This window comes from Eschrichtius robustus, chromosome 1, assembly GCF_028021215.1.
Source record: "Eschrichtius robustus isolate mEscRob2 chromosome 1, mEscRob2.pri, whole genome shotgun sequence".
Taxonomy (NCBI): Eukaryota; Metazoa; Chordata; class Mammalia; order Artiodactyla; family Eschrichtiidae; genus Eschrichtius; species Eschrichtius robustus.
The window spans coordinates 13,585,861-13,610,967 of NC_090824.1; the positions used below are offsets into that span (position 1 = coordinate 13,585,861).

Consider the following 25,107-nt stretch of genomic DNA (forward strand, 5'->3'; position numbering starts at 1 on the left):
GTGAGTTGTGCAAAAGGTCTTATTGTGGGTGTAGTTTACAGGTGCACATTTTTCCCATTGGAATCTGCCAGTGCGAGGTCTGTGTGCGGTGTATTGTAAAATAAATAGATGGAGTTTTGAAATTTCTAACAGCTTGTGGGAAAGAGAATCCAAGCCTAAAAGATTCTTTATGTCATGCAAAAAAGGAAAGACCCAAGCACAAAGTATTTCAAGAACTTTATTCTTTACAAATTATACATACATATATATATAACTTCTGAATACCTAGCACAATCTAATTACAGAGCCAATCAGTGAAAAATAGGGACGACAAAGAGCCCCACCAAGTATGGAAGTGACCTTGGAAAAGAGGGCAAAAAAGCAATAAGGAAAGGTTTAAAGCAAAAAGGCAAGGTGGGAATCCTGAGGACTGTTGAGAAGCTCAAATAAAGAAAACAGAATCACCAGAGTGGAACTGGAAGATCTGGGAGTTATTTTCACAGTGACTCATCAGAAATCGCTTAGGACAGCAGATGCTTACGGGAACTCATGTTAGAAATTCTGCAGGATGTTGGTGTTGTTTTTAACTTACCTGGTTTTTCAGTTGGAAGAGGCTGAGAAGTTTGCCAAAACCGTCGTTGATGCGGGAGAGAAGACGTCAGAGTTCAAGGCCAAAGGCTACCTGGCCCTGGGGCTTACGTACAGTCTGCAGGCCACTGACGGTGAGCGGAGTCCCTGCCCACGGGAGCTGGAGAGCCGCCCAGTCTGCACTGCAGGACGGGCCCATCCCCTGTCTCAGGAGGGCACATGGCTGGTTCCTCGTGTGCCGTCCCGTGGGGACCTGCCACCGCTGTCCTCTTTGCTTGGACGGGTCGGAGAATGGGAGGGAAGAAATGCAGGCACCGTGCCCCGGCTCCCAGGCCCTCTTCACAGGTGCACTGTGCTGGTGGTGCCCAGCTGGCAGGTGTAGGGATCTGTCCTGAGGAGTGAGGTGAGCAGGGCCCTGAGAGAGAATTCACCCCACCCGGCCTTCACCTGACTCTGCCCCAGCGCTTGGCCTCAGCTCTCCCCGTGTGGAGGGATGTTGGGTCTTAGGCTAGGAATGTAGAAGCATTCAGGGCCCACCTCCTCCAGAAAGCATCCCTTGATTTATCAGTACCTGCCCCTTCTCCATTTGCACTTTTTTTTTTTTTAAACAACTCTTTTTTATTTATTTATGTTTTGGCCGTGCCGCGCAGCATGTGGGATCTTAGTTCCCCAACCAGGGATCGAACCCGTGCCCCCTGCAGTGGGACCGTGGTGTCTTAACCACTGGACCGCCAGGGAAGTCCCCATTTGCACATTTTAATTCACAGATACATACATGTGTAGTATAGCGGCTCATAGCACGTGCAGTGACATTACACGTTTGGGATGTATTTACTGTTTTGGTGGATGGGCTTCCGGCTAAAAAAAAATCTTAATTATGTCTTCTATACTTAATGAGTTTTCAATTATATGTTTGCAGAAAGGGTAAATTGGTAAATTGTTTTTCTGAACTCTTTCTATTATTCCTTTTACATTTCGTTGTTAAATGTAACACAAATACCAAAAAAAAATCTCAGAAATGATTGTCCAACTCAGTGAATTAGTATAAGGGAAAATATTCTTATAAGCACCACCCTGCTTAGGAGATAGAACCTTGCCAGCTGCCTGGGAGCCCTTTATGTGCCCCTCCCAATCACAAGCCCCCTTAAGAGAAAACACTACCCTGACTTTTATGGTACTCATTTTCTTTTGCTTTCTTTGTAATTTTGCTATAGTTTATTTTACATGTTACCCCAAATCTTTCTTTCCTCTGCCCTAAAATATCAAAGACCCTGGAGAAGTTTTGCATATCAAGTGATTTTCAATCATGGATTTTTTTGCTAATTTTTCATATACACTTGATATACTGGCAATACCCAGAACATTTTTTTAACTATAGTAGGTTTTCAGTGAAGGGTAAATTTAATACCATATATTTATCCATATAACTTCTTAGTTGAGACTCTACACCTAATTAGCCCTGTAATTTTGGGAGAGTCACGTGACCCTGCTGGGTCTCATCTGTATCCATGGTTCACTTGGGACAGCTTTCTGGGTGCCTCTAGCTCATTCACTGTTGTTCTGAGTTAGTCATGGCTTACAGCTACATCCAGCTCTGGGCAGCCTTCCACCATCCTCAGAGCGATGTCAGGATGAGATCTGCCATGTTGGATTTGTTAGATAAGGACCACCTCCAGGTGCAGCCATAAACAGGTTCCTCTAGGACTTTTTCTATTGTCCCAGTAAAAAGTACCTTTTTAGTTTCTACAAGACTCTAAGGTGGCATTTCTCACATGCTGTCTACAGGGGAAGTGCTGAGCTGATTTTCCGGTATCAGTGTTGGGTTTGCCCGGTCTGTCCCTGGTGTTCACATCAAGGTATTAAAGGTCCTAGCCATTGCCACCGTGAATTAAACTGGCCTTCCATGGCATCAGGCTAGTGTCCTTGGTTCTCGGTGCCAGAAGGAACTCTGAAGGCCATCTAATCCACCCACTGGTGCTTGAATCTCTTCTATTCCATTCTGGCAGAGCCATTCTTCACCCGTGAATTACATGCCTGCCCTTGAGAATGTTTTCCTCTCTGGAGTTCCCAGCTGGTCTTTTGAAGACAGGCTGCTATTCCTGGGGGTACCAAGAGTGACCAGCCAACTCCCACTCTCGCCTTGGCATGGTTCCACAGTTATGCCCAACAAGTGCAAGGGCCTCAGGCTGACCCGGCCTTCGTTTCCCATCCTCGACAGTGCCTGGGACAGGACTGGGCACATAAGCTCCCAGAATTTGTTGCTCTTAATCCAGTCAAACGTTTAGTTTTTGTGATGAGTTTTCTATTTGTCAGAAACTCCCTGATCTCCCATGCCACTGACTAACTGAACCCTTTTCTTAGCTTCTTTGCGAGGGATGCAGGAGGTCCTACAGAGAAAGGCGCTTCTTGCATTTCAGAGGTGAGTGGGAGTTCATCTTTTCACTCGGCTGTACATAATGACACCAAAGTATGATAAGTATAAAAAGAAGAGATATTTATAAAGATTATGTAAACAGTGTTTTACCCCTGGGAGTCTTTCCTCTCGAGTACCGAACAGACAGTATAAAACTTGCTGCATCACTTGTTGCCATGTAAATCTGCATTCTTGATCTGTTTATTCATTCAGGCACATTTTATTCATTCCTAATAAAGTGATTTCAGCTCGAAGAGAGGTACTTTTTTATGTCTAGGGAGATGATTCCTTTTATTAAAGACATTTTTTATCATCTAGAGAAAGGATCATTCTTTGCAACCTTTTTTTTTTTTAACATGTCAATCTGCGGATTTTTATATTACGAAATGAAAAGGCCAGATTTTAGGGCAGTCTCTGAAATACTTATAAGACAGTCAGGCTGGCAGGTCCCAGGCCTCTCCATCCCCGCCATGCTCCCATAATACCTTATGCTTATCTCCATCACTGTACCTTCCATGAAATTAGGAGAAGGCCTTATAATTAGAGAACGCTTGCATGTCCCAGTGCCCTTTCACACCCCTTACTTGATCCTCACCCCACACCAGTAAGGTAGATGGAACAAGTCGTGTGTTCACTGCAGATGAGGGACCGAGATGCAGGGATGAAGAGCCGGAGTCCTGTAGCTATTGAAGTCAGGAAGGTCAAGGTCTCTGACGCTGACTGGCTTCTCTGGTACCTACTACACCACACTTCCCTCATTTTATTCTTATTGCAGGCATAATAAATCACTAACATGAATCACTGTCTGAAAGTATAGCCCCATGATGTCCAATCTAAAATTGGTATTGATCCTGTCACCTTAAATATATCTGAGTTACTTGATTTCTTGGAATTATATTAGAAACTTAGTTACTTAACCAAAAGTTTTACGAGGGCCTCTCAATACCTGATAACCGTTGTTAGATTTCTCTCCTTAGAACGAGGGTTACCTGAGGATTTGTCACGGTGTGCATGCTCCTTTTTTTCACGAAATCATTATCGCTTGGTTTCAGTTAGTCTGAAACACTTTCATCTCTTTTCTTTCCATTTCCTAGCAGGTTTGCCCATAGCTCCTTCACGTTGCCAGTCCCAGACTGGTTAATGACAGAAGGTACCAACTGACAGCTGCAAACAGACCTCCTATCTCTGTGCTAAGTTTTTGTTGATGTTCTTCGGCACGGAGTGTGGAAAGCATTTCCATTTCAAATGATCTGGAGTTTTAAATTTTCCAGTCCTAGTTTGTAAAACCCACACATGGATGCCTAAGAAAGTGGTCATTACATCTGTTTCACTGTTTCACTTTCCTTAAATCAGCTCGTCTTACTGGCTCTCTAAAAACAGCCATGGTGGTGGTCTGCCTTGAGCCGCAGAATTCATAACTTCATGTTATATAACAGCTGTTCCATTGGCCTGAATTTCTTTTTGTTCCTCTTTTGCTTAGTTTCTAATTCAAAGGGATTTTTAAGATATTAGTTCATATGGGAATAAAGAGGAATAAAATCCTACTAACCTACGTGATTATATTGGGGAAGGCTAACCTAAATTTTTGTTTATGTGTATTTAAGGATATTTTTCAAAGTAATAGAAATATTTGGTTTCAAGTACACATTAACTAGGACTATCCTAGTGTACTATACAAAAATCTGTAAGGGAAGGATTTTAAGTAAATAAGAAGGATTTGTATTACTTCTTACATGTAAATGAGTATTTAAAAATCACTTGGATGAGAAATATTTTCTTACTATATATTTTAAATCTTCTCCCCACAATTCTGTTAATACTATTGTTTAGCAAATTTTGTTTAAAAAGAAAACGGTGTATCTCAAAAAGTGCTGAGGTTGCAGATATAGCGTGTGAAAATTAACTCAATTATGACTGGAGTCAGAATTCGAAAAGGTTTGCTCTCTCCTGGATTCAGAGAGGTGGTTTTTGAAGACATCGCAGTTGCATGATTGCATCTTAATGTTGAGACCCTCAGCTGTTCGTACACTCATAAGCTCAGCCCAAGAGGCTGAACCGATTCGTATGTCCTGTACAAAATTATAGTGAAGAAAAACTGTTGTTTGCAAAGCTTTCTAAGATGCTGTATTGATCTCAGTGGTGGCTCCTGGGGGCTCTCACATCCTACAGAGAAAAGCCAGGCTGGAAACAGTCGAGCGCATGTCTCAGTGACTTGCCCCCCAGCATGCAGGGATCCGGGCTGCTCCACAAGGAGGAGGTGGCGTGGTGTCACTGGTGTTTATCACTCAGTGTGGTAGAAGGGACACAATCTCACAATCTCACTTTTATTTTCCTCTCCCACTCCTAGCTTGAATTTAAGTTTGAATGTGGTATGTTTTGTGGGTATGGAGTGACCAGCCAGCCCGGTTTGTTGGGAACTGAGCAGTTTCCCAGAATGTGGGAGTTTCAGTGCAAAAACCAGGAAAATACAGGACAAACCAGGACAAGTGGGTCATCCTATGTGTGTAAGTAATGGGAGGTCCCTGAGTAATAGATTTAACCAGGTTTGCACTTTTCTTTCTTAACACAATGATATACTAATCCCATGTCTACTGTAATCAGGATTGAAGGGGACTTCAAGGAGAATTGGCTAAATAAGGCAGCAGGGTGATATGGTGGAGAGACCAGGCCTCGGAATTTCACTTCTGGCTTTACCTCTTTTGCTTGATGTTCTCAAACAAGATGCTTAATAGTAGATGCTTCATAAATTGTAGTTATTATTGTTACAAGGTACATGTCTTAATGGACCAGGGTCAAAATTGATCAGCTGTCTCTGTATTCTTGGTTCAGCTCCAGAGGATGTTGGAGCCAGAGTCTAGGAGAATGATGGGGTGGACCTCAGGGCAGTCTAAGTTTTAGCCAGGTGATCTGGGAGGCCCATCCCATGCACTCCAGTAGCAGTCTGGCATACCCTTCTCAGGGCGCTGCTCCTACTGCACTGTAATGATCCTTTAGGTCTCCCCCTCTGTGGTGTTGGGGGGAGCTCCTCAAGGAAAGGCACTTGTATTATTCATCTCCAAGCTCCCTAAAAGTTAGCACAGGGCCTGGCATCACTGCATAATGTGGATGGATGGGTGAGTGGATAGATGGATGGATGGATGGATGTTTGGATGGATGCATAGATGGATGGGTGGATGGATGGATGGATGGGCGGGTGGGTGGATGGGTGGATGGATGGATGGGTGGGTGGTGGATGGATGAGTGGGTGGTTGGATGGTTGGATGTATGGATGGATAGATGAAGGGGTAGATGGATGGATGGGTGGATGGGTGGATAGATGGGTGCCCTCAGTGGGCCAGTGTCTTGCAATTCTTTCTTTTCCTATGGAATAAAAATGGAATTAATGGGTATGGAGGTGCTTTGACAAGGGAAGCACTTTGTGAGCATCCCTGTAGTGACATTTTTTAGGTCTCTGATTTTCTCTTAGCAGCCTCACCAGGTGCTCACAGCATGGGAATGGGATTCATAGCACTGCTCTAAATTCATGTACAGAGTCCAGCAGGCTTGCAGTTTTCAAGATCACTAATGTCCTTCCTCTCACCTGCATTGCTTGATGATTTCTGTCAAGCACATTTTCTGTGGGCATACAAATGTGGTGTTGTCACAGGAAGCCTAGCTGCTGAAGTTGTCCTGCACAACTGGAGCACGTTTTCTGGAGTCTACCTGAGATGAACATCTTGCACTTTTTCTAGTTTTTTTGAGCATCTCCATGTTTCCTTTTTTCTTTCATAGGCTAAAGTGGCCAGTTTAACGTATCAGCCAAATTATTGAAATAAGGTTTTTTTTAAAATGTGTATGTTTAAGTTGTGCCTCATTAGAAATTTGGCTGTTGGATATTCATTATTAACCAAGTTGACGATTCTTCCAATGTTGTCCTAATGTACCCCAGTGATGCCACGATTTCTAGAACTTCTGTTTGCTTCTTAGTGCTGTGGCTAACAGTTAATAATCATTTGAACAGGCTAAGGTAGGGCCTTTGGTTAGAACTATTCTTATCCACACCCTGAGTTCACCAGACCATTGTCAGCTTTTCACTTGGTTGGTGTTGGGTAGAAACAACCATGATTTGATTTAACTTCATTTGTAAAAAATCTAAACTGTGCTGAGAAAATTATAGCTCTGTGGAATTCTTTTTGAGGGTTGTAGAAAGCTGGTTTAATTGTGAAAGAAGATGAGATAAAATAAAAAATGCTAAATTCAAAGTCTCTTCATAATCCATTTTCCCTGAATAATTGGAAGAGACAGAAACCATGACATTCCAATCTCACTTTTTATGAACACCAAAGAAAAATACTCTTTGATGTACAAATTCATGGAAAAACCAATGCCTGTCAAGTAATAAAAACTGGGGCATGCTGAGTAGGCCTCTGCTAGAAATAAGACATCTCAAAGGGCAACACAGGCAAATCCTCAGCCTCGGCCTCTTAGACTAAAGTGAGAAGAGTCATAAGGCCGTGTCTGGAGGCAAGCTTACTAGTGAAGATTCCCCAGGGATGGGAGTTTTGCTCTTAAGGTTAAAAAAAGGACAGAGGACACCCCCCCACCCGCTAATTCCCCCCAGTCCCACACATGAGCTACCATATTTGCGTGAATAATGCCCCGGATTGTTGGACTTCACATATTTTCTGGATTGCAAACACTCAGAAGACTTTAGCCTTTTTGCCCACAGCAAACAGACAGTTCCATTAAAAAGGCCTTATTACTGTAGAAATCCATCCTTGGCATGTTTGCCACAATTGACTCTATAATGATTTGGCTTTCTTTTTCATCTTGAATTTGCTTTCTGCTGGTAGAAGATCCTCCCTTAATCACAGAATGTTGACAGAACAGCCTGAGGGTTTGTTTACTATCTGGGCCCCACCATTTGTAATTAGTCGGCTCCATAGTGCCTTTTAAAGAAAGTAAAAGTTTGTTTTTGTCTTCCCACCAGACTGTTAAACACAGAATTATGTCTCGTATACAGTCACATTTTGAGTTGCTTGTGGTACAAGATACAACTGACTTCCACAAAAAAGCAAGAATGACATGTCTGCCATCAAGTAGGAGGCCAGCATAGCCTCTTCCCATTGGTGTCAAAAGCCAGTTGATAGACTAAGTCTGGTGTCTGGCCACAAAGTCTTACATGTCATGGTTGCATGTAATTAGTTAAACTGCATGGAACTTAGTAGAAGCTTCAAAAGACTGAATGAATATCCTCCATTTCTCTCTATAGTTCATCAAAAAACCAAAACCTCATTTTACAAGCAAAGCCGGGCCTTTGATTTTCATATGGTTTCTCTGAAATCCAGAAATTTGGATAAAGTAGTGTTAAGACCAAGCCAAAACTTAACCAAAGCAGCCGTCGCCTTGCCAAGTATGCTCACAGCCTCACCGTGTCCCAGCGTGACACGTGGACCTCTCCTGCTCAGCCCAAGGGAGGCGTCTGCTGGGGAGGTCAGACCTCGGGGCCTGTGGATTCTTCAACCCCAGGCTCCTTCTCAAAGTCAAGGCCCATTGGCTGCCATTTCAGATGCTAAACAAAACAGAAACGTGCTCCTGTGTCATTCCCATGTACAGTGGCAGGAGGAAACATGCATGCCATTTGTTCGTGGACAGAGGAGAAGAGTTTAAATGAAACATTAAATAGTCAAATTAAATATGGGGCCTTGGTAAAATAATTAATAAGAACCTACTTACTGTATAGCACAGGGAACTCTACTCGATACTCCGTAATGACCTATATGAGAAAAGAATCTAAAAAAGAGTAGACATAAGTATAACTGATTCACTTTGCTGTACAGCAGAAACTAACACATTGTAAATCAACTATACTCCAATAAAAATTAATTGAAAAAAATATGGGGCCTTGGTATAAATAAAAATACAAATGGGAATACTTGTTTGACATGGAAAATAAAAATGGCCTCTCTCATGTACTAATAGCCGCAAATACTTTTTCAGGGCCCACAGCCTGTCACCTACAGATCACCAAGCAGCTTTCTACCTGGCTCTGCAGCTTGCCATCTCCAGACAGGTCAGTCCTCCAATGTTCCCACACTTGGTGCCTGTTCTGTCTTGATACAGTTTGAGGGAGTAGCTGACCTGCTTTCCTTCACCTGAGGCCGACCTGGAGCCAGGGACTCTCAGAGGACGCTGCCTCCTCGCATCGGAGACCCTGGTGTTTCGGTCAATTGGAGCATCAGCTGTGAAGACACAAGGCAGGCAGGCTCTGCTTTTGGAGATTAAATCCGCACATCTGGAGGGCCCCACCTGGGGTCGGATGGCAACAGGGGATGCAGCCCATGGTGTATACCCTGACCGAGGAGTCCTCAGAGAGCCTTTGTCCCTTGCTAACAGAGCCCAGTGTTGAGCTGCATGGTGGGGATTTAGTCACTGCTGGGGCCTGGTCGTCATAAGGGTATCGGTGATTGACAGGAAGATGCCAGCGAGTGTAGACAAAAGAGACCAGTTCCTTTCAAATATGTAGAAGATATGAACAATTACACACAGTGGCTCCTCGAAATAGGGGACTCGACAGTATTCTCCTCGCTGGAGGGGCAAGCTTTGTTGGTCTTCATCTTCCCAGTGGTAGCTTCCAGAAGCTGCCTTTGCCATTCTCATACCCTCCCGTCCCCTCCCAGCTGTTCTGGAGACTCTGGCCCCATGTCTGCCTGCCCACCACGTGCAAGACACTGGTGGTAACCCCAGCACATTCCTAAGTGCTGACTGGAGAGTGAATCAAAGGCCAGTTCCCCAGACATGCCATTCCCCTGGCAGGCCTGGGCTGTCCGCATGTATCTGACTTCCCGGAGGCCAGGGAATGGTGCCGAGAAGCGGCTCCCCTTGGCGACCTGGGGACCAATGAAACCAAGAGAGCTCGTCTGTAAAGGTCCTCTCACCTGGCATTGTGTGGCTCACAGCTGGCCTGATCACGAGCTGCTGCGGAGACAGCTGTGGGCTGGTGACCGACCGTCCGGTCTCTCTCCTCCTCCAGGAGCTCTGCTCGCCTCCTCCTTGAAGCCCCCTTCCCATAGCAGGCTGCTCCTCTCCTTCCTCTTGCCCAGCTCTCTTGTTCAGTATCTTTCTCACTAGACCTTAGGTTCCCTGAGGGCAGGAACCCACGTCTGTCATCACTGCTTTGCCCTGGCAGCGGGGACACTGCCTGACACGTGGTAGGCCCTCACTAATACTCATTGAATGAAGGAACCAGCTTTGAATTCCTTCAAGTCAGCCTAGCCCTTAAGGACCTCACTTTGCACCCTGTATCAGTTTTTCCCTGATTACGCTAGTCATCCCTAAAAACGGATATCATGAGTGTACCTGCCTTTTGACCCTCCCAGAATACCAGTGCTGTTCACACAGCAGGCTGTCCCCCTGGGGAGGGGAGCAGTAGATGGAACCTTCTGGGTGCAGCAGCAGCCTTCGTGAAGTGGTGTGTAGGGCCGGATGATCCCTTCCCGCTGTGATAAGCTGTGATTCTACGGCTCAAAACAGAAAGCCTCTGTAACCAGCATTTTTAACTTACATCCATCAAAAATGGTATTTCGGAGAGGAAAACGAATAGATTTGGTAAAGACAGAAGTCACGGTTTCCTACTAAGGAGTGAGGTTACCGAGGGTTTGGGAAGAAGCAGGAGAGCTGAGAAGAGGTCCAGCCAGGGCCCAGAGTTGGAGGGGAGACAGAAAGGAGTCCCTGGGGCGACCGTGTAAGAATGCCTCAGTCTTGAGCCTGTTTCGAAATCCAGCTTCAGGTTCTAATTCTCCCTAGGTACTGTTAAACCTGCACAGAATCTCGGGTGTTCAGATACCCATTATGTATGCATTTTATCCACCCTTGTGCTTGGATGATTTTGAAGAAAGTCTTGAAGAGCTGTTGGATTTTGAAGGTTAAGGTTGTATCTGGTCCTACTTAAATTTGGATACACCTGCTCTGTATGTGGCATTGCAGTTTGTTTCTTGGGTGGAGTTCCTTTGGATTGTAGTTTGGAAAGGTGTGGGGTTAGTTAGTTTGTTTGCATAGTTCCTTGATGTCTAACGGAGATGCAGGACAAAGGGACTTGAAAAGAATCACAGGTGTCTGATCCTCTGGAAAGCTCTGTTTAAGGTTCTGAAACTTATCAAGCACTTTAATTTCAGTACTACTTAAAAAATCAGAACAGTTCAGCTAAGTCAGTTTCATTCCAATAAAAACTGCTGGCAGTTTGTTATGTGTCCCCATTTAGAGTGAAATTATCCTGGGCATAATCGAAAGTAAATCAGTTTTGTGGAAAAAGAGACAAATTATTTAGGGAGAAGTAAACGATTTGGTATTGGCAGTTATACTGAGAAACAGAGTCTCTTGTATCACTTCGTTAGTCATACTGTTGCTTGAAGGGGACCTCTGTTTTTGTCTTTGTGGTTAATATCCTGGGGCTGCCATGAAGATGGCTTAAAATCTGAGTGTGGCACATGGTGAAACAACTCCTGATATTTACAGAGAATCAGATACTGAAATGGTGGCTCTGTGTGTGTGTGTGTGTGTGTGTGTGTGTGTGTGTTTAAAAATTCTTTCTGGTTTTGTTTTAAACCAGATACCAGAGGCTCTGGGGTATGTCCGCCAAGCTCTTCAACTTCAAGGCGATGATGCCAATTCCCTGCACCTCCTTGCCCTCCTGTTGTCAGCACAAAAGCATTACCATGATGCTCTGAATATCATTGACATGGCCCTGAGTGAATATCCAGAAAATTTTATGTAAGTGATACTGGACTTGTTTTTTCCTTATACAGAAGGTATTGAATTTACTTCTTCTCCCAATCTATCTAAGTCCTTCATGCACATCCTGGTGGTAAATAGTAGAGAATCCCCTTTACTCTTGTTTTTTCATGATATTTAGAAACAAACGTAGTCTGTCAGGTCAACCTGAGTTGAAATACTTTATCCATTCTTTCCCCATGTGTACCTTTGAGGCATACAAGATGATTTTAAATGCATTACGGATGGACATTTTTATTTTAATAGTTACGCATTTTTAAACGTACATTAGAGAAAATACAGCTGCCTATCAAAGTGTGATTTCATAGAAATGATTGCTCAGAGGGAGACTAAGAATTTTTAAATGAGTTGTTTTAAAGTGAATTTAAAGGGAAATATTAATATACATGGATATGGCAAAAGCTATGTTGAACAAACTTCAATGACTGAAATTTGGGAAACATTGCTTTATAGCTTGTTTGTCCCACATTACATAAAGGATGCCCATTAGTTCCAGGTGATTACTATATTTTAGGCAACTTTGATCTGGATACCTGACCTCTTTGTGTCTTAGGTTTATTCTCTAGGAAATGGAATTCCTTAAATCAATCAGCAGTATTTGTTCGTAACCTAAGAATTGTCATTACAAACTGCCATGTGCTGGAATTGTCTGCTTATTCACCTCTTCCCTCTGAATCCCTGAATCCGGGCCTGTTGATTAGGCTTTGTTGAGAAGGACATTGTCTTTTGGGCTACTCATTTTATCCTCAGTGGAGTAGCCTAGTAACCAGTACACAGAGGCCAGAAACAGTAAACAGTCCTGCAGGCTGGCAGGTTCTCATTGTCTAAGTGGCGGGGTCAGCAGTAGGCGGGGGGCGGCCTGGGGCAGGGGGAGAAGGGAAGGCGGGCTCTCTCCACTTCCAGAAATAATGCAAATTTTAAGTGGATCGGGCTTGGCTTTATTTCTCTGCCTGATCACCTGACTGTGGTTTTAATCAGTGTGTTTCAGCAAACTCCCCTCGGAAAATTGGTTCACACATTTCCATTACAAACATTTCTTTGTCTTCAAGTGAAAAGGGCACTTCTTTTCTCCCCATCGAGAAATTTCTCATTATAATCCAGGAAACCTCTGACTAGAGATTTCTCTTGTAGGTTCAGCTATTTATGCAGAGTGAATTAAAGAGCTTTGCCGCTTGCTCACGGAGTACATCTCAAAATGCCCACGGAGTACATTTCTGGATTTTATCCAGAGCTGGTTAGCCCGTGGAACCGTCAAGTGGTTAAAGGACTTTCAAAAATACTCGGCCCTTTACCCCTCAGTAAAGTAGGGCCTGATGCAACTGAATTCAGTTTCTCTCGTCAATACTCTTGTAGAGTGGCTGCTCCTGCCTCCCAAGCCCAGCACCTTCATTGGATGTTTGTTAGATGTTAGATGTTAGACTTCAGCATGCGGCTCTTGCGTAGACAGCCTGGGGTGTCATCTGAGAGGAGAGGAGGCTTATTAAACTAACAGCCACACCGCACAGTAAGCAGTAAACAGTGGTGGCTAATATGGTAATGCCTCCAAGTGACAGCAGCTGACAGCCTTTTCAAGTAGTAGAAGTAAGGAACAGCAGTAGAGGTATTTGAGGAATGCGAGCCTGTTATTTTAATGTTAAGCTGTAAGCTCAAAAAAGCAAAGCATATGGCAGCAGGGCTGAGAGCCTCTGATGACTTGCTTGCTTTTTAAATATTTGTATTTCTTCCTTTGTGATGGGAAACTTCTTCCTCCCAAGAATACTTTATTAAAAGTTGGGGCCAGATGTAGTCAGTGGATCCCATGGTTTCTTCCCAACCTGGCTAAAACATTTCAACACCAACCTAAACAAGATTACGTGGGCACCTGTCCCAACTGCCATGTAGCATTGTCCATATGTGTGTGACAAGCTTGTCTCCAGCAGAGCTGCAGACTCTCGGAAGCCTGGGATGTCCTCGTGTCTCTCGTGTCCCAGCAGCCATAACCTACCACAGACTGAGTATGTAGTGGATGTTCCCTCGGCCCCTGCCCTCTGCTAGGGTCAGGCCTGTCCGACTGTTGAACCAAGAAGTGATTTCACTAGCCTCTTAGCCTGATGCGGAGAATTACAGAGCTTTTTGGTCTCCGTTAAACTTATTCAAGATACTTAAGCACCATCTTTTATCACTTCATGGTGACAGTAAGGACGGGTAACCCTGGAGAGACCAGCTGCTCCCCCAGGGGCAGTGAGCTGTCCTGGCCAGTGCATTGAAGGCATTCATACATGGTGATCACTCAGTAATTGAGAGGCATTCATATTAATATTATTACTACTGATACAGTGTCTTCAAATGTAATATTTTAGAATCCTTTAAAATGATTAAATATTGAGTAGAAGCAAAAGACTATTTATTAAATCTATTTAAAATGATAATACAACTAACCTATGTATACCCACTTCTTAACTTAAGAAAGACAACATTAATGTTGCCTGTGAATTTCCTGTGCACTCCTGCTGTCCTATTCCCTGACCTCTCCCCGCACAGGTTAACCACCATCCCGAATTCTAAAAAAAGTTTTTAATGATCTCCTTACACCACTCGCTTTCATTGCTTAACATTGTGTTCCTGAGGGCCATCCTTCTTGCATACGACAGCAATTTATTCATTTATACTGACGAATAGTACTTTATTGTATAAATATACCAAGATTTCTTTTTCTAGTTTACCGTAAGCGGATATGTGGGTTGTTTTCAGTTTTCAGCTGTTACACGAACGACGCTGCTGTAAATATCCTTGCACAGTTCTCCTGGTGCCCGTGTGCAAGCATGTCGTCAGGTAGACACCTAGGAGCGGAATTGTTGAGTCATAGGATGCGTGTATCTTCAGTTTTACCAAATAATTCCAAACCGTTTTCCATAGTGGTTGTGTCCGTTTACATCTCCAGCAGCAGTGCCCAAGGGCCCATGCAACTCCAGACACCAACACTTGGTGCCCTCAGACTTGTTGGTTGCTGGTTAATGGTATCACACTGTGAGTTTAAGTTGCATGTCCTCATTATTAATGAGGTTGAACACCTTTTTCATGTGTCTATTGGTCATTTAGCTTTTCTCTTTTATGAAGCACATATAGAAGTCTTTCTTCTTTTCTAATCGGGTTGTCCATTTCATACTAATTTGTAAGATTTCTTTATGTTATGATTAAAAATGCTTTTGTTGGTTATGTGTTGTAAAAATCTTCTCCCAATCTGTGTCTTGTCTTTACTTTCTCTTAATGATATCTTTTGATGAACAGAAGTTCTTAATTTTAAAGTATAGTTGAATGTATCAATCATATCCATGGATAGAGACCATGGATATGATTGATATGATTTAAGAGACCTTTCCTAAGTTATCATCTCAAGCTCTCTCATGTTATCTTTCATCCTTGAAGCTAGGAGTCCATCTGGAATTGACTGTTTTATGTATGTGAGGTGTAAGGGACCCAGGGTAATTTTTTCCCATGTGGATACCCAGTTGTCCAGCAACATGTATTGAAAAGATTCCTTTTGCGGTTTCTCCCCAGGGCCACTTTTGTCTTAAACCAAATGTCCATCTGTGTGAGGAGCTGCTTGTGAGCTTTCCACTTGGTTCCATTGGTTCAGGGTGCCCATCTCTGTGTGATTGCCGCTCTGTCGTCATTCTTACAACTTTATTATACATGAGGTCAGTCCACCCCTGTAACTTGGTCCTCAGGGATATCCTGGCTGCCCTCAGGCCTTTGAGCCTTCATATAAATTTTCAAATTGGCTTTTCACGTTCCACCGAAAACATACGTTGAGATTTTGATTGGAATTACATTTAATCTAATAGCTTAGTTTGGGGAAAATTAGTTATCTCTAATTATTTAGGCCTTTAGAAAATACTTTTTAAATGAAGCTTTATAATTTTCTTTATAAAGATTTTGCTGATGTTTACTAGGTTTATTCCTAGTTACCTGAAAAAAATTCCATGCTTTTCTATTTAAACCTCTATTTAAGAGTTTAGGGAAATTTCCTTCTTCCGAGAAGGCTTGCTAAGAGTTTTTTTTTTTTCATCATGAATTGATATTGAATTTTATCAAATGCTTTTTCAGTATTTATTGAGATGATTATATGATTTTACTCCTTTAATCTGTGAATGTTATATTAATTGATATTTTTAAATGTTAAATTAACCTTGCATTCTTGGAATAAGCCCAACATGATCATGATCTATTAGTTTTTTAATGGCTTCAATTTACTAGTTTTTTAAAGAACATTTACATTTATGTTCATGTGTGAAATAACTTGTAATTTTCCTTTCTCATTATATCCTTGTCAGGTTTTGGCATCAAGGTTAGGCCGGCCTCATAAAATGAGTTGGAGTAGTTCTTTTTTGTGTGTTTTGGAATCTTTGTGTAAGATTTGAATTATTTGTTCCTAGAATAATAAGTTTGAATAGAATTTGCCTATAAAACCATCTGGGACTGGTCTTTTTTCCATGGAAGGACTTCTGATGCTTTTTAAAAATGATTATAGTGTATTCAGGTTTTTCTACTTCTTATTTTATTAAGCTATGTTTAATATACTATATATATTTTAAGAATTTGCCCATTTAATCTAAGTTCTAAATTTTATTGCCATAGAGTAGTTTATAATGTTTTTAAATTATTTATTGTCATACAGCATCTGTGGTTAAGTCTTTTTCATTCCTCATGCTGTTTAATGTGCCTTTTTTTTTTCTTGAACAGTCTTGCCAGAAAACTGTCTGAAACATTGATCTTTTCAAAGAACCTTTAGTTTTTTTTATCATCTCAACCGTATATTTACTTTCTCTTTTATGAATTTCTGTCCTTCTATTATTTCTTTTCTTCTATTTTCTTAGAGTTTGTTCTGTTTTGTTTTAGTTGGTTGTCCTTCTTAATTTTTTAAGTTGGATGTTTAGTTCATTAGTATTTTGCCTTTCTTATTTTCTGACATAAGCATTTAAGATAAGATATTCCGCTACGTACTGCTTTAACTATAAACCACAAGTTTCAATATGTGAAATTTTTGTTATTGTTTAGTTCTAAATATTTTTAAATTTCCATTATTATTTTTTGATGAATTAATTATTTTAGAACTGTATTTTATAATTTAAAAATATGTGGTTTTTTTTTAACTTATCTTTTGTCAATGGGCTTTTAACTTCATTGAATTGTGTTCAGAGACTATAATCAATATAAGTTTGAAATTTGTTGAGACTTGTTTTATGGCCCAGCATGTGGTCACTACTTATAAATATTTCACGTGTGCTTAAAAAGAATGTTTCCTGCATTTGGGGGTAAATTTTTTAATATTTTATTACGTTAAGCTATCAACCGTGCTTTTCAGATCTTTTTTTTCTTCTTATTTTTTTTTTTTTTTTTTTTTCTACTTAATCTATCAGTTCCTGAGCAGAGGTATATTGAAACTACCTCTGATGGGTAGATTGATTGTCCTGTTTTACCACATAGTTAAAGCAATTTTTGCTTTATATATTTTAAAAGCTGTGCTATTAGGTACATTTAAATTTAGAATTGCTATGTCTTCCTAGTAAATTCAACCTTTTATCAATATGTAAGTAGTTGCGTGTGTAGTTTCAGCATTTTGCCTGAAAGCCTATTTTGTATGATGGACACATACCTGCACATACAAATAGCCATGTATATGTGTACATATACATGTATACACACATACTGTGTGTGTGTGTGCTTGGAATATCTTTTTCCATTCTTTGAACTTTTTATATTCTTATATTTTAGATGCACTCTTGTATTCATTAAGTATAGCTGTTTTTGTTTTTTTTTTTTAACTCAGGCTGACAGTCGATCTGGAACATTCAGTTCATTTCCATTTATTGTAAATAGTGACATATTTGTATTAGTGTCTCCCACTTCATTTCTGTTTTCTATTTGTCCTGCTCTCTTTTCATATCTTATCCTCTCCTTTCCTATTTTAAATAATTATGTTTTTATTACATGTTTTTCCTTTACTAATTTGGAAAAGAAACATTCTGTTTTGGTGGTTGTTGTTGTTTAGTGATTACCCTAGAAATTTTAGTGAGGGTCTGTTGTTGGCAAACTTTCTCAACCTGTGTCTAAAATTGTATTTGGCCTTTTTCTCAAAAGAGATTTTCAAGCCAGATCTATGATTCTAGGCTCACATTTCCTCACAGCACAGTGATCTTGCTCCTTTTGTCGTTGTTGAGAAGTCAACCTTTGGTTTAATTTTAGTTCATTTTAATGTCATCTGTCTTTTCTCTCTGGCTGCTTTCATTGCCATTCTTGCTGATGCTTGGCATTTTCACTGTGATACAGCTAAGAGTAGATCCTGCCTGGGACTTTTTAAAACTGTGGATTGGTCTTGTTTGTATTGTTTATCATTTCTAGAAAATTCTCAGCCATCATTTCTTCCAGTATTCCTTCTCCTATAGCTGGCATATCATTGGATCTTGCTTTTTTTGTTTAGTCTGATAAGTTCTGCCTTTTGTGTCGTTTGGTCCAGTCACATTTAATATAATTAATGATGGTTGAATGTATGTTTGACATTTCTGTACGTGTCTTGTCTTTTTTGTTCCTCTAATAGTGTCTTCTTCTTCTGTTGAAAACTTGTTTTTTTAAACCCTTTAACCATTAAATGCCTAAACGAAAGGATGAAAAATTAGTATTTGCTGATTATGTATTAAATATCTCTAACACACTGTGAGTTTTTTCGAAAATAAAATTTAACAAAGTGCACATTTTTATCTTGAACAGTGTTCACAGATTCTGATAGATTCACTATCTCTTATACTTGGTATAAGAGCCTCGATCGTTCTTCTTTTAAAATAGAGCTTTGCAAAAATTTCCTAATTGATTAATGTATTTTACTTAGTAATTTTCCTCATTGGCCCAAGAATGTAGAAGTTGATGCCAGGTGATGTTGGGAACAATTGTTTCTCCTAAAGACAGTGTGGCCAGGGCTTGGTCAGGCCCTCACAGACTTCGTGTTTCTGCCATGGGATTATTCATTTTTAGATAAAATATCGCAATGAGAACTGACAGTTTGTTACTTTTCTCTCTGGAAAATATACCAGGTAGTATCATACCAATGGTGGCACATTTGAGAACATTAGTATAACTGAGATATTTTATTCTAATTCAGCAAGCCTTCCAATGGCTGCTAAGGGCAGCCACACCAGGGTGTATTTTCTTGCCCTGAGACAAACTGTGGTTGTACAACTTTCCTAATTACAGATTTTTAGTTGATTTGAACTTTACTCTTTCCTACTTAAGTAGAACACATACAGGCACTTATTCTCTGGCTCTCAGAGAGGTCATCAAATGAACAACACACTTAAGAAACCATCAAATGTTACCACAAAGCACAAAAAGTAAATTTTGAAACCTCTCAAAGATAAAAATAGAAGTGGGATCATTATGGTGTTTTCTGATCCATGACTTTGATATATCAGGTGTTGAAACAAATCCTCAAGTCACCAGATTGGAAAACAATCTTTTCTTCTGTATGTGGTCTTCTATTCTCGTACCCGTGGAAACAGATTTTTTTCAGACAATCGTGCTGCTTTTTACATCAACAGGAACTAACTGTATGGAAAGAAATGAACATATATAACGTTCATTCATTCATTCATCCATTTGTTCACTCATTTAGCAATAATAAACCACTAGCATTTATGCACTGCTTTGTGACAGGCAACTCCTTATCAGCACTTCACATATTTTAAACTAATTTAATCATCATGAAACCATCAAAGATTGGTAGCATTATCATCCCCATTTTACCGATAAGGAAACTAAGGCATAAGGAGGTTTAGTGATTTGTCTAGTTGTGTACCTAGTAAGTGGCAGAGTCATGCTTTGAACCCAGGCAGCCTGGCCTTGGCCTCTGTGCTCTGTGCCTTTGAAGCATTGCGTTCTTCCCACATTCCAGTTGCCGTGTGAGGTGTTGGGCATGCCGCCATGGACAAGAGAAAGGCAATTTATGCTCTCTTCAAGCTAACAATCCAGATGAACAGGATTTTTATCCTATATCCTCTGTTAATCTCTTCAATAAACCAGAAAACTTGATGAGGATCATTCTTTTCTTGAGTGGAGTATATATACCTGGTTTAAAAAAAAACATTACTTGGCAAGTAAGATTGTGCCTTTTTCTCAGTCTGTCTCACTTAACACACATAGTCTCAGAGAAACTCAGTTTAAGTCGAAATATCATATTGAGTAATGTTTTGATGTAGTGATTACTGAGAGGCCAGGTGTTATGGGCTATTTTTATGTCTGAGCTAAGTGATGGAGTAATGAACATGCCTATTAAATTTGCATTTGATAGAAAGTTGGACCACAAGGAAAGAGGCTGTTCATCTTATTAAACTAGAGAAATGATTCATTGGAAACCTGAAGGATGTCTGGGAGGGATGAGTGCAAGGTAACCAACCCAGGGATTCCTGTTCCTCAGATACAAGCTGGGGAGGGGATCTTTGGGCAAAGGAGAGTGGGTGACAGCCTAAAAGACACCACAGAACAAAGTGGAGTGGATTCAGTGGTACAGTAGCTTATTTAAAATCAACTTTCCATGACAACAACAGCAAAAGAACTTGAATAAAAAGTGGACAAAGGACTTAAATAGACATTTCTACAAAGTAGATATTCAAATGGCTAATAAGCACATGAAAATATTCTTAGCATCACCAATCATTAGGGAAATGCAAATCAAAACCACAATGAGATACCATTAGGATGACTATTATTTAAAAAAAAAAACCCAGATACTAACAGGTGCTGGAGAGGATGTGGCGGAGCCGGAACCCTTGTGCTCTGCTGGTGGGAATGTATAATGATGCAGCTGCTTTGGAAAATAGTGTGGCCGTTCCTCAAAAAAATAAAAATAGATTACTGTATGATCCAGCAGTTCCACTTCTGGGTAAATACTCAATAGAATTGAAAGAAGGAATTCGAACAGAGGTTGTACACTCGTGTTCATAATAGCAGTATTCATAATGTCCAAAAGGTAGAAATCACCCAAGTGTCCATGGATGGATGAACGGATAAGCAAAATCTGGTCCATACATAAAACAGAATGTTATTCAGCTTTTAAAAAAGAAGGAAATTCTTAAAAAAAGAAAAGAAAGAAAGAAGGAAATTCTGACATGCTGCAACATAGATGAACCTTGAGGACGTTATGCTAGAGAAACAAGCCATCCACAAAAGGACAAATACTGTATGATTACTCTTAGATGAGGTTTCCAGAGTAGTCAAAATCATAGAGACAAAGTAGAGTACTTAGTGGATACAGAGTTCCAGTTTTGCACGCCTGTCTCCCTGTCCGCCTGGGAAGAGAGCTTGTCTGAAGGCCCGGCTGCTGGGAGAAGCCAGGCCAGGGCAGCCACCCCAGAGCCATCCATCCCCGATGGTGGCATGCAGAAGGTTTACTTATTTCAGTGCTTTCATTTACAATGTCTCAGGTTCTCCTAGATATCTCATCCCACCATTCAAAGTACGGCGTATCGTCTTCAGAATTCATGCGGGGTGTTTCCTGGAGATCTCTGGATCCCCAGCCCCTAACCCAGAGCTTGGCTTGCTGCAAACATTACTACGTGTTTGTACACTGACGACCCTGCTGAGCAGCCTAGAGGCCTTAGTTCATAGCTAAGCATGTTTACCTGTGTTTCGTCTAGTGTCTGTTTCCGCTTTCACTCTGCCAAGTTCCGCTAGATGATAAAATGATGATGTCTACTTATTTCAGGGGTCATATACATTTCCTGCTAGTTACCCGGCCAACTGTGAAAAAACCTCAAGTAGTACAAGTACAGTTGAATGCCAGTTCATTTGTAGTGGTCTTTGCATTTCAAGTTAATGACAAACAAAACAAAAACACCTGAGAGCTAAAGGAGAGCAAGAAAAGAATCTTCAAATTTATCTCCTAAGCATTCTTGTGGGATCCTGAGCCGAAAACAGCTGGTGGGGAATGCATCACCCACCTGCAGATGGTCAGACTTGCTCTCCTTTAAACATCCCTCCAGTGAAGGGTTAGAGAGCCCGCTTTCTGCCAAGTGTGTACCAAACCTCATGATGTGCTACGTGAGAACACAGAGAAGGTAAAGAGAGAATGTGGATGAAACGGGCCAGGATTCATGGGAGCAGGTTCTGTGCAAGGACCCGTGGCTCCATTCAGCCTGGGATCCTGGCGGGATGCCTCATCCACCTCTGGTCCCACAGAGCTGGCCAGCTTCGCAGCACCCGGCTGCTCTCTTCCTTTCTGGCGCCCTTCTTGACTTTGGGTGGAGGCTGCCATTTCTAAATTACAGAACTTCATGGCTTCCTTAGAGTCTGTGTCTCATCGGGCTGAGCCCTCTTCCTTCTAGGTCTAGGTGATTGTAGGATCCCCACTCTTTGGCATCTGCCTTTATCCCTGAAAAGGGCCCCCAGTGCATCTTTTCTTCTTGAGCTCCCATCCTCAGACGTGGGAATGTGGGGAGATCCAGGCCGTGGCAGCTGAGTCAGAAATAAATCCTGCAGAGATGGCTTTTGGGGAGCGGCCTGTCAGTAGATCTGCTCTTGGTTCACCCCCTCACGATTTTAGAGATGACCAATGGCTTTGTGGTTCAGACAGAATAGATTATTTCTTGTTAGAGCTGGGGTAGTTAAATGGAAAACTTTTTTTCAAATTTTTCCTGTTTACACGTTTATATAGCAGAGGGCTCACCGGGCCCAAGGCACTTCTCACCGAATCGCTCACCAGAGCGGGGGGCAGGTTCTCGGCCCCCTGCTGCTCTGCACCCCGTTAGCCCCTCGTTCCACCCGGTCAGACCGTGCGCAGGAAACCGTCCTGACTGCTGCTTTGTGGATAGCACTGAATGAAAGGGCTCCCTTCATGAAAACGTCACACTCAGGCATGGGAGGAGGTCTCCCAAGTCTGGGCAGTGTGATGCCACACATGTTCTCAGGTCAGCCTGTCCTGGTCGTTTCCGGCTTAGGTGCTGGTTCCAGGACGCTAATCGGAGTTGAGATTAATAGCTGAAGTGGGAGCGAAAAATGAGCCAAACTGGGGTTTCTTGGGGTGATTTATTTCAGCTAAATATGTCAGTTGTTTGTTTGTTCTAAAAATATCGTGAGGAGGATGGGGGAGTATTCCAGATTGTTGACACTTTGACTGAAATGAGAAGCAGAGTGTAACTGATACGGGATCGAGCCGGAGGCCCTGCGGGTCATGAGGAGGCGGCGGGATCAGGCTACCGAGAAGCGACGGCAGGACCGTCCCCAGCACCGTCACTCCGAGCAGCCTCCCAGGCCGGGATGAGGGGCTGCTAAGTCCTGCAGAGCGAGGTGTCTGACCCTGATGCTTTTTTTTGCTGAACAAGCGTGGTGTCGATGTTCCAGGAACCAGCAGATCTGGGAGCCTGAGCTGGGGTCAGGCTCACGGCGACCGGGAGCCGTGCTGAATGTCCCCCCAGACCTGCCAGCACCCTGTGCGGCGTCTCCTTCCACGGCAACCACGGGCCCTGAAAGTGGTCAGATTTCAAGAACTTCCTCGGTGGTAAAAACTCCCAGACAGAAGTTTGCCCATGAGCCACCTGTGCCAGTCGCTCGGCAGGGCTTCGTTCCTGGAGAAGATGCACTCATAGCAAGAGTGCATGCTCTCCAAACCCTCCTTTGGTGGTCCTGTTAGCAAAGCCAGCCGGAGTCAGCGTGCACTTGGGGGTTTTGTAAAGGAAACCAGGCACTCAGATTTGATCCCTTTAAAACTTGTAGACGAAGGGTTTCTGTCTGGCAGCCTGTGAGCAGACATCTCTTAGAATTCCAGGAGGTCAATGCACATTTCAAAGATGTCTGGATTTGATTATCTTCAGGCTAGGCAGGCAGGACTCCAAACACTCCCTGAGATCCTGAGCTCAGCTCCTGTTTACTTGCTTGGTTCTGGAAGACGTTTGAGTTTTCCAGCCCTGAAGAGGAGGACCCCCAAGGGCAGTGGATGATTATCCAGTGCTTTGCAGACTCAGGACGTGCCCTTTATGTGGGTGACAATGTGAATGGTACGCTGCCCCTCACTGGAGAGGCTCGGGAAGGACCTGGGCAGGGTTATAGCACATCCACCAGAAAGCCCTCCAGAGAATCTCTCCAGAAGGAAAGGAAGGTTCAAGACCACAGGTAGGGGTAGCCTTCATTTGTGAGCTTAATGTAGGTGGTTGATCAGAATTGCCACTGAATTTAAGAATAAAATACCCTCAAAATCCTTACTGGAATGAAATAAACACAGGTAGAATTGCCTAAGTATAGGGACTATGGGAACTCTTTTCCTTGGATGTCTTTTTTTAAAAAAATCAGACCATTTGAAGGCTAAGATGGAGAGTTACGAAGTAGAGTGGTGCTTTTTGAACTTAAGTTTGCACAAGTCACCTAGGACTCTTGTTGCATGAAGATTCTGACCCATTGGGTCTAGAGTGGTGTGTACTTTGTGCATTTCTCACATGCTCCCAGGGGATGCAGAGGCTGCTTGTCCCAACCACGCTCTTGAGCAGTAAAGCATTATAGGACCTCTCAAGGCCTTTTCCAGGGTTGGGTTAATTGGAAAAATCTATATTTTTTCTAATGAGTCAATGAACAGCACGTCAATACAGCAATTAGGTGAGCCAGATGATCAAAGAAATTGTGTATTTCCTGTGTAATAGTTGAGTACACAGATCATTCATTCAGGTGACATTTACTGAACAATCACCATTAGCGAGACCCCCCCCCCCCCCCAACCAAGCAATGTTTGATATCTAATGGAAGCAGTCACGTAACTGGTTCCACACCCACCCCCATCCCTTCCAGCTGTCGCCAGAGGGTCCTCAGGGGGCTGGTGGCCTCAGCTCTGGGGCCTGCGCAGCTGCGACCCCACCATCGTGGGCTCGCCTGGTGGTGACCGGGCCTGTGGAGCTGCGTCAGGCCGGGCAGCTCGCAGGCCAGTCGTGGCATTGATCTCCAGTGACAGTGACTCAGCCCCGGATCAGAGGCTGCTTTTTGCAGAGAACATCACCTCCTGGGATTGGGCTGCTTTGGAAACCCAGCCAGGAGAGCAAGGGCTCCAAGACCAGCAGGACGTGAGAAATGCTGGTAACAAGGACCTGAGATGGATTTCCTTCACGAAAGCCCCACCGAAACCTGAGAGCAGCCCCTCGTCCCCCTCTGAGGGGTGGGTTAGAGGTGTTGGGAACATCCTCTCCGTGACCTGCTGCTGCTTGGTCCTGTCTGACTTTGTTCCCAGCTGACTCATCTGGCTTCAGATTTCCACCGCTCCTCCTCATCACCATGTGCTTGGGGCACATCTCTTTTCTCTCACCATCTGATCTGTGGCTGCCAAGCCATCTTCTCAATTTAAAATTTCATTT

At 42.5% G+C, this 25,107-nt stretch overlaps 1 protein-coding gene across 3 annotated transcripts in view; it reads left to right on the forward strand.

Annotated features, from left to right (window-relative positions):
• Window positions 1-25,107, forward strand: part of TTC7B (tetratricopeptide repeat domain 7B) — a 240,407-nt gene that overhangs the window by 141,228 nt on the left and 74,072 nt on the right. For all 3 annotated transcript variants that reach the window (XM_068541558.1, XM_068541569.1, XM_068541578.1), the window contains exons 12-15: window positions 584-701; window positions 2,929-2,986; window positions 8,960-9,032; window positions 11,568-11,728. In XM_068541558.1, the coding sequence (XP_068397659.1) occupies window positions 584-701; window positions 2,929-2,986; window positions 8,960-9,032; window positions 11,568-11,728 (410 nt within the window). The remainder of the gene's footprint in view (window positions 1-583; window positions 702-2,928; window positions 2,987-8,959; window positions 9,033-11,567; window positions 11,729-25,107) is intronic.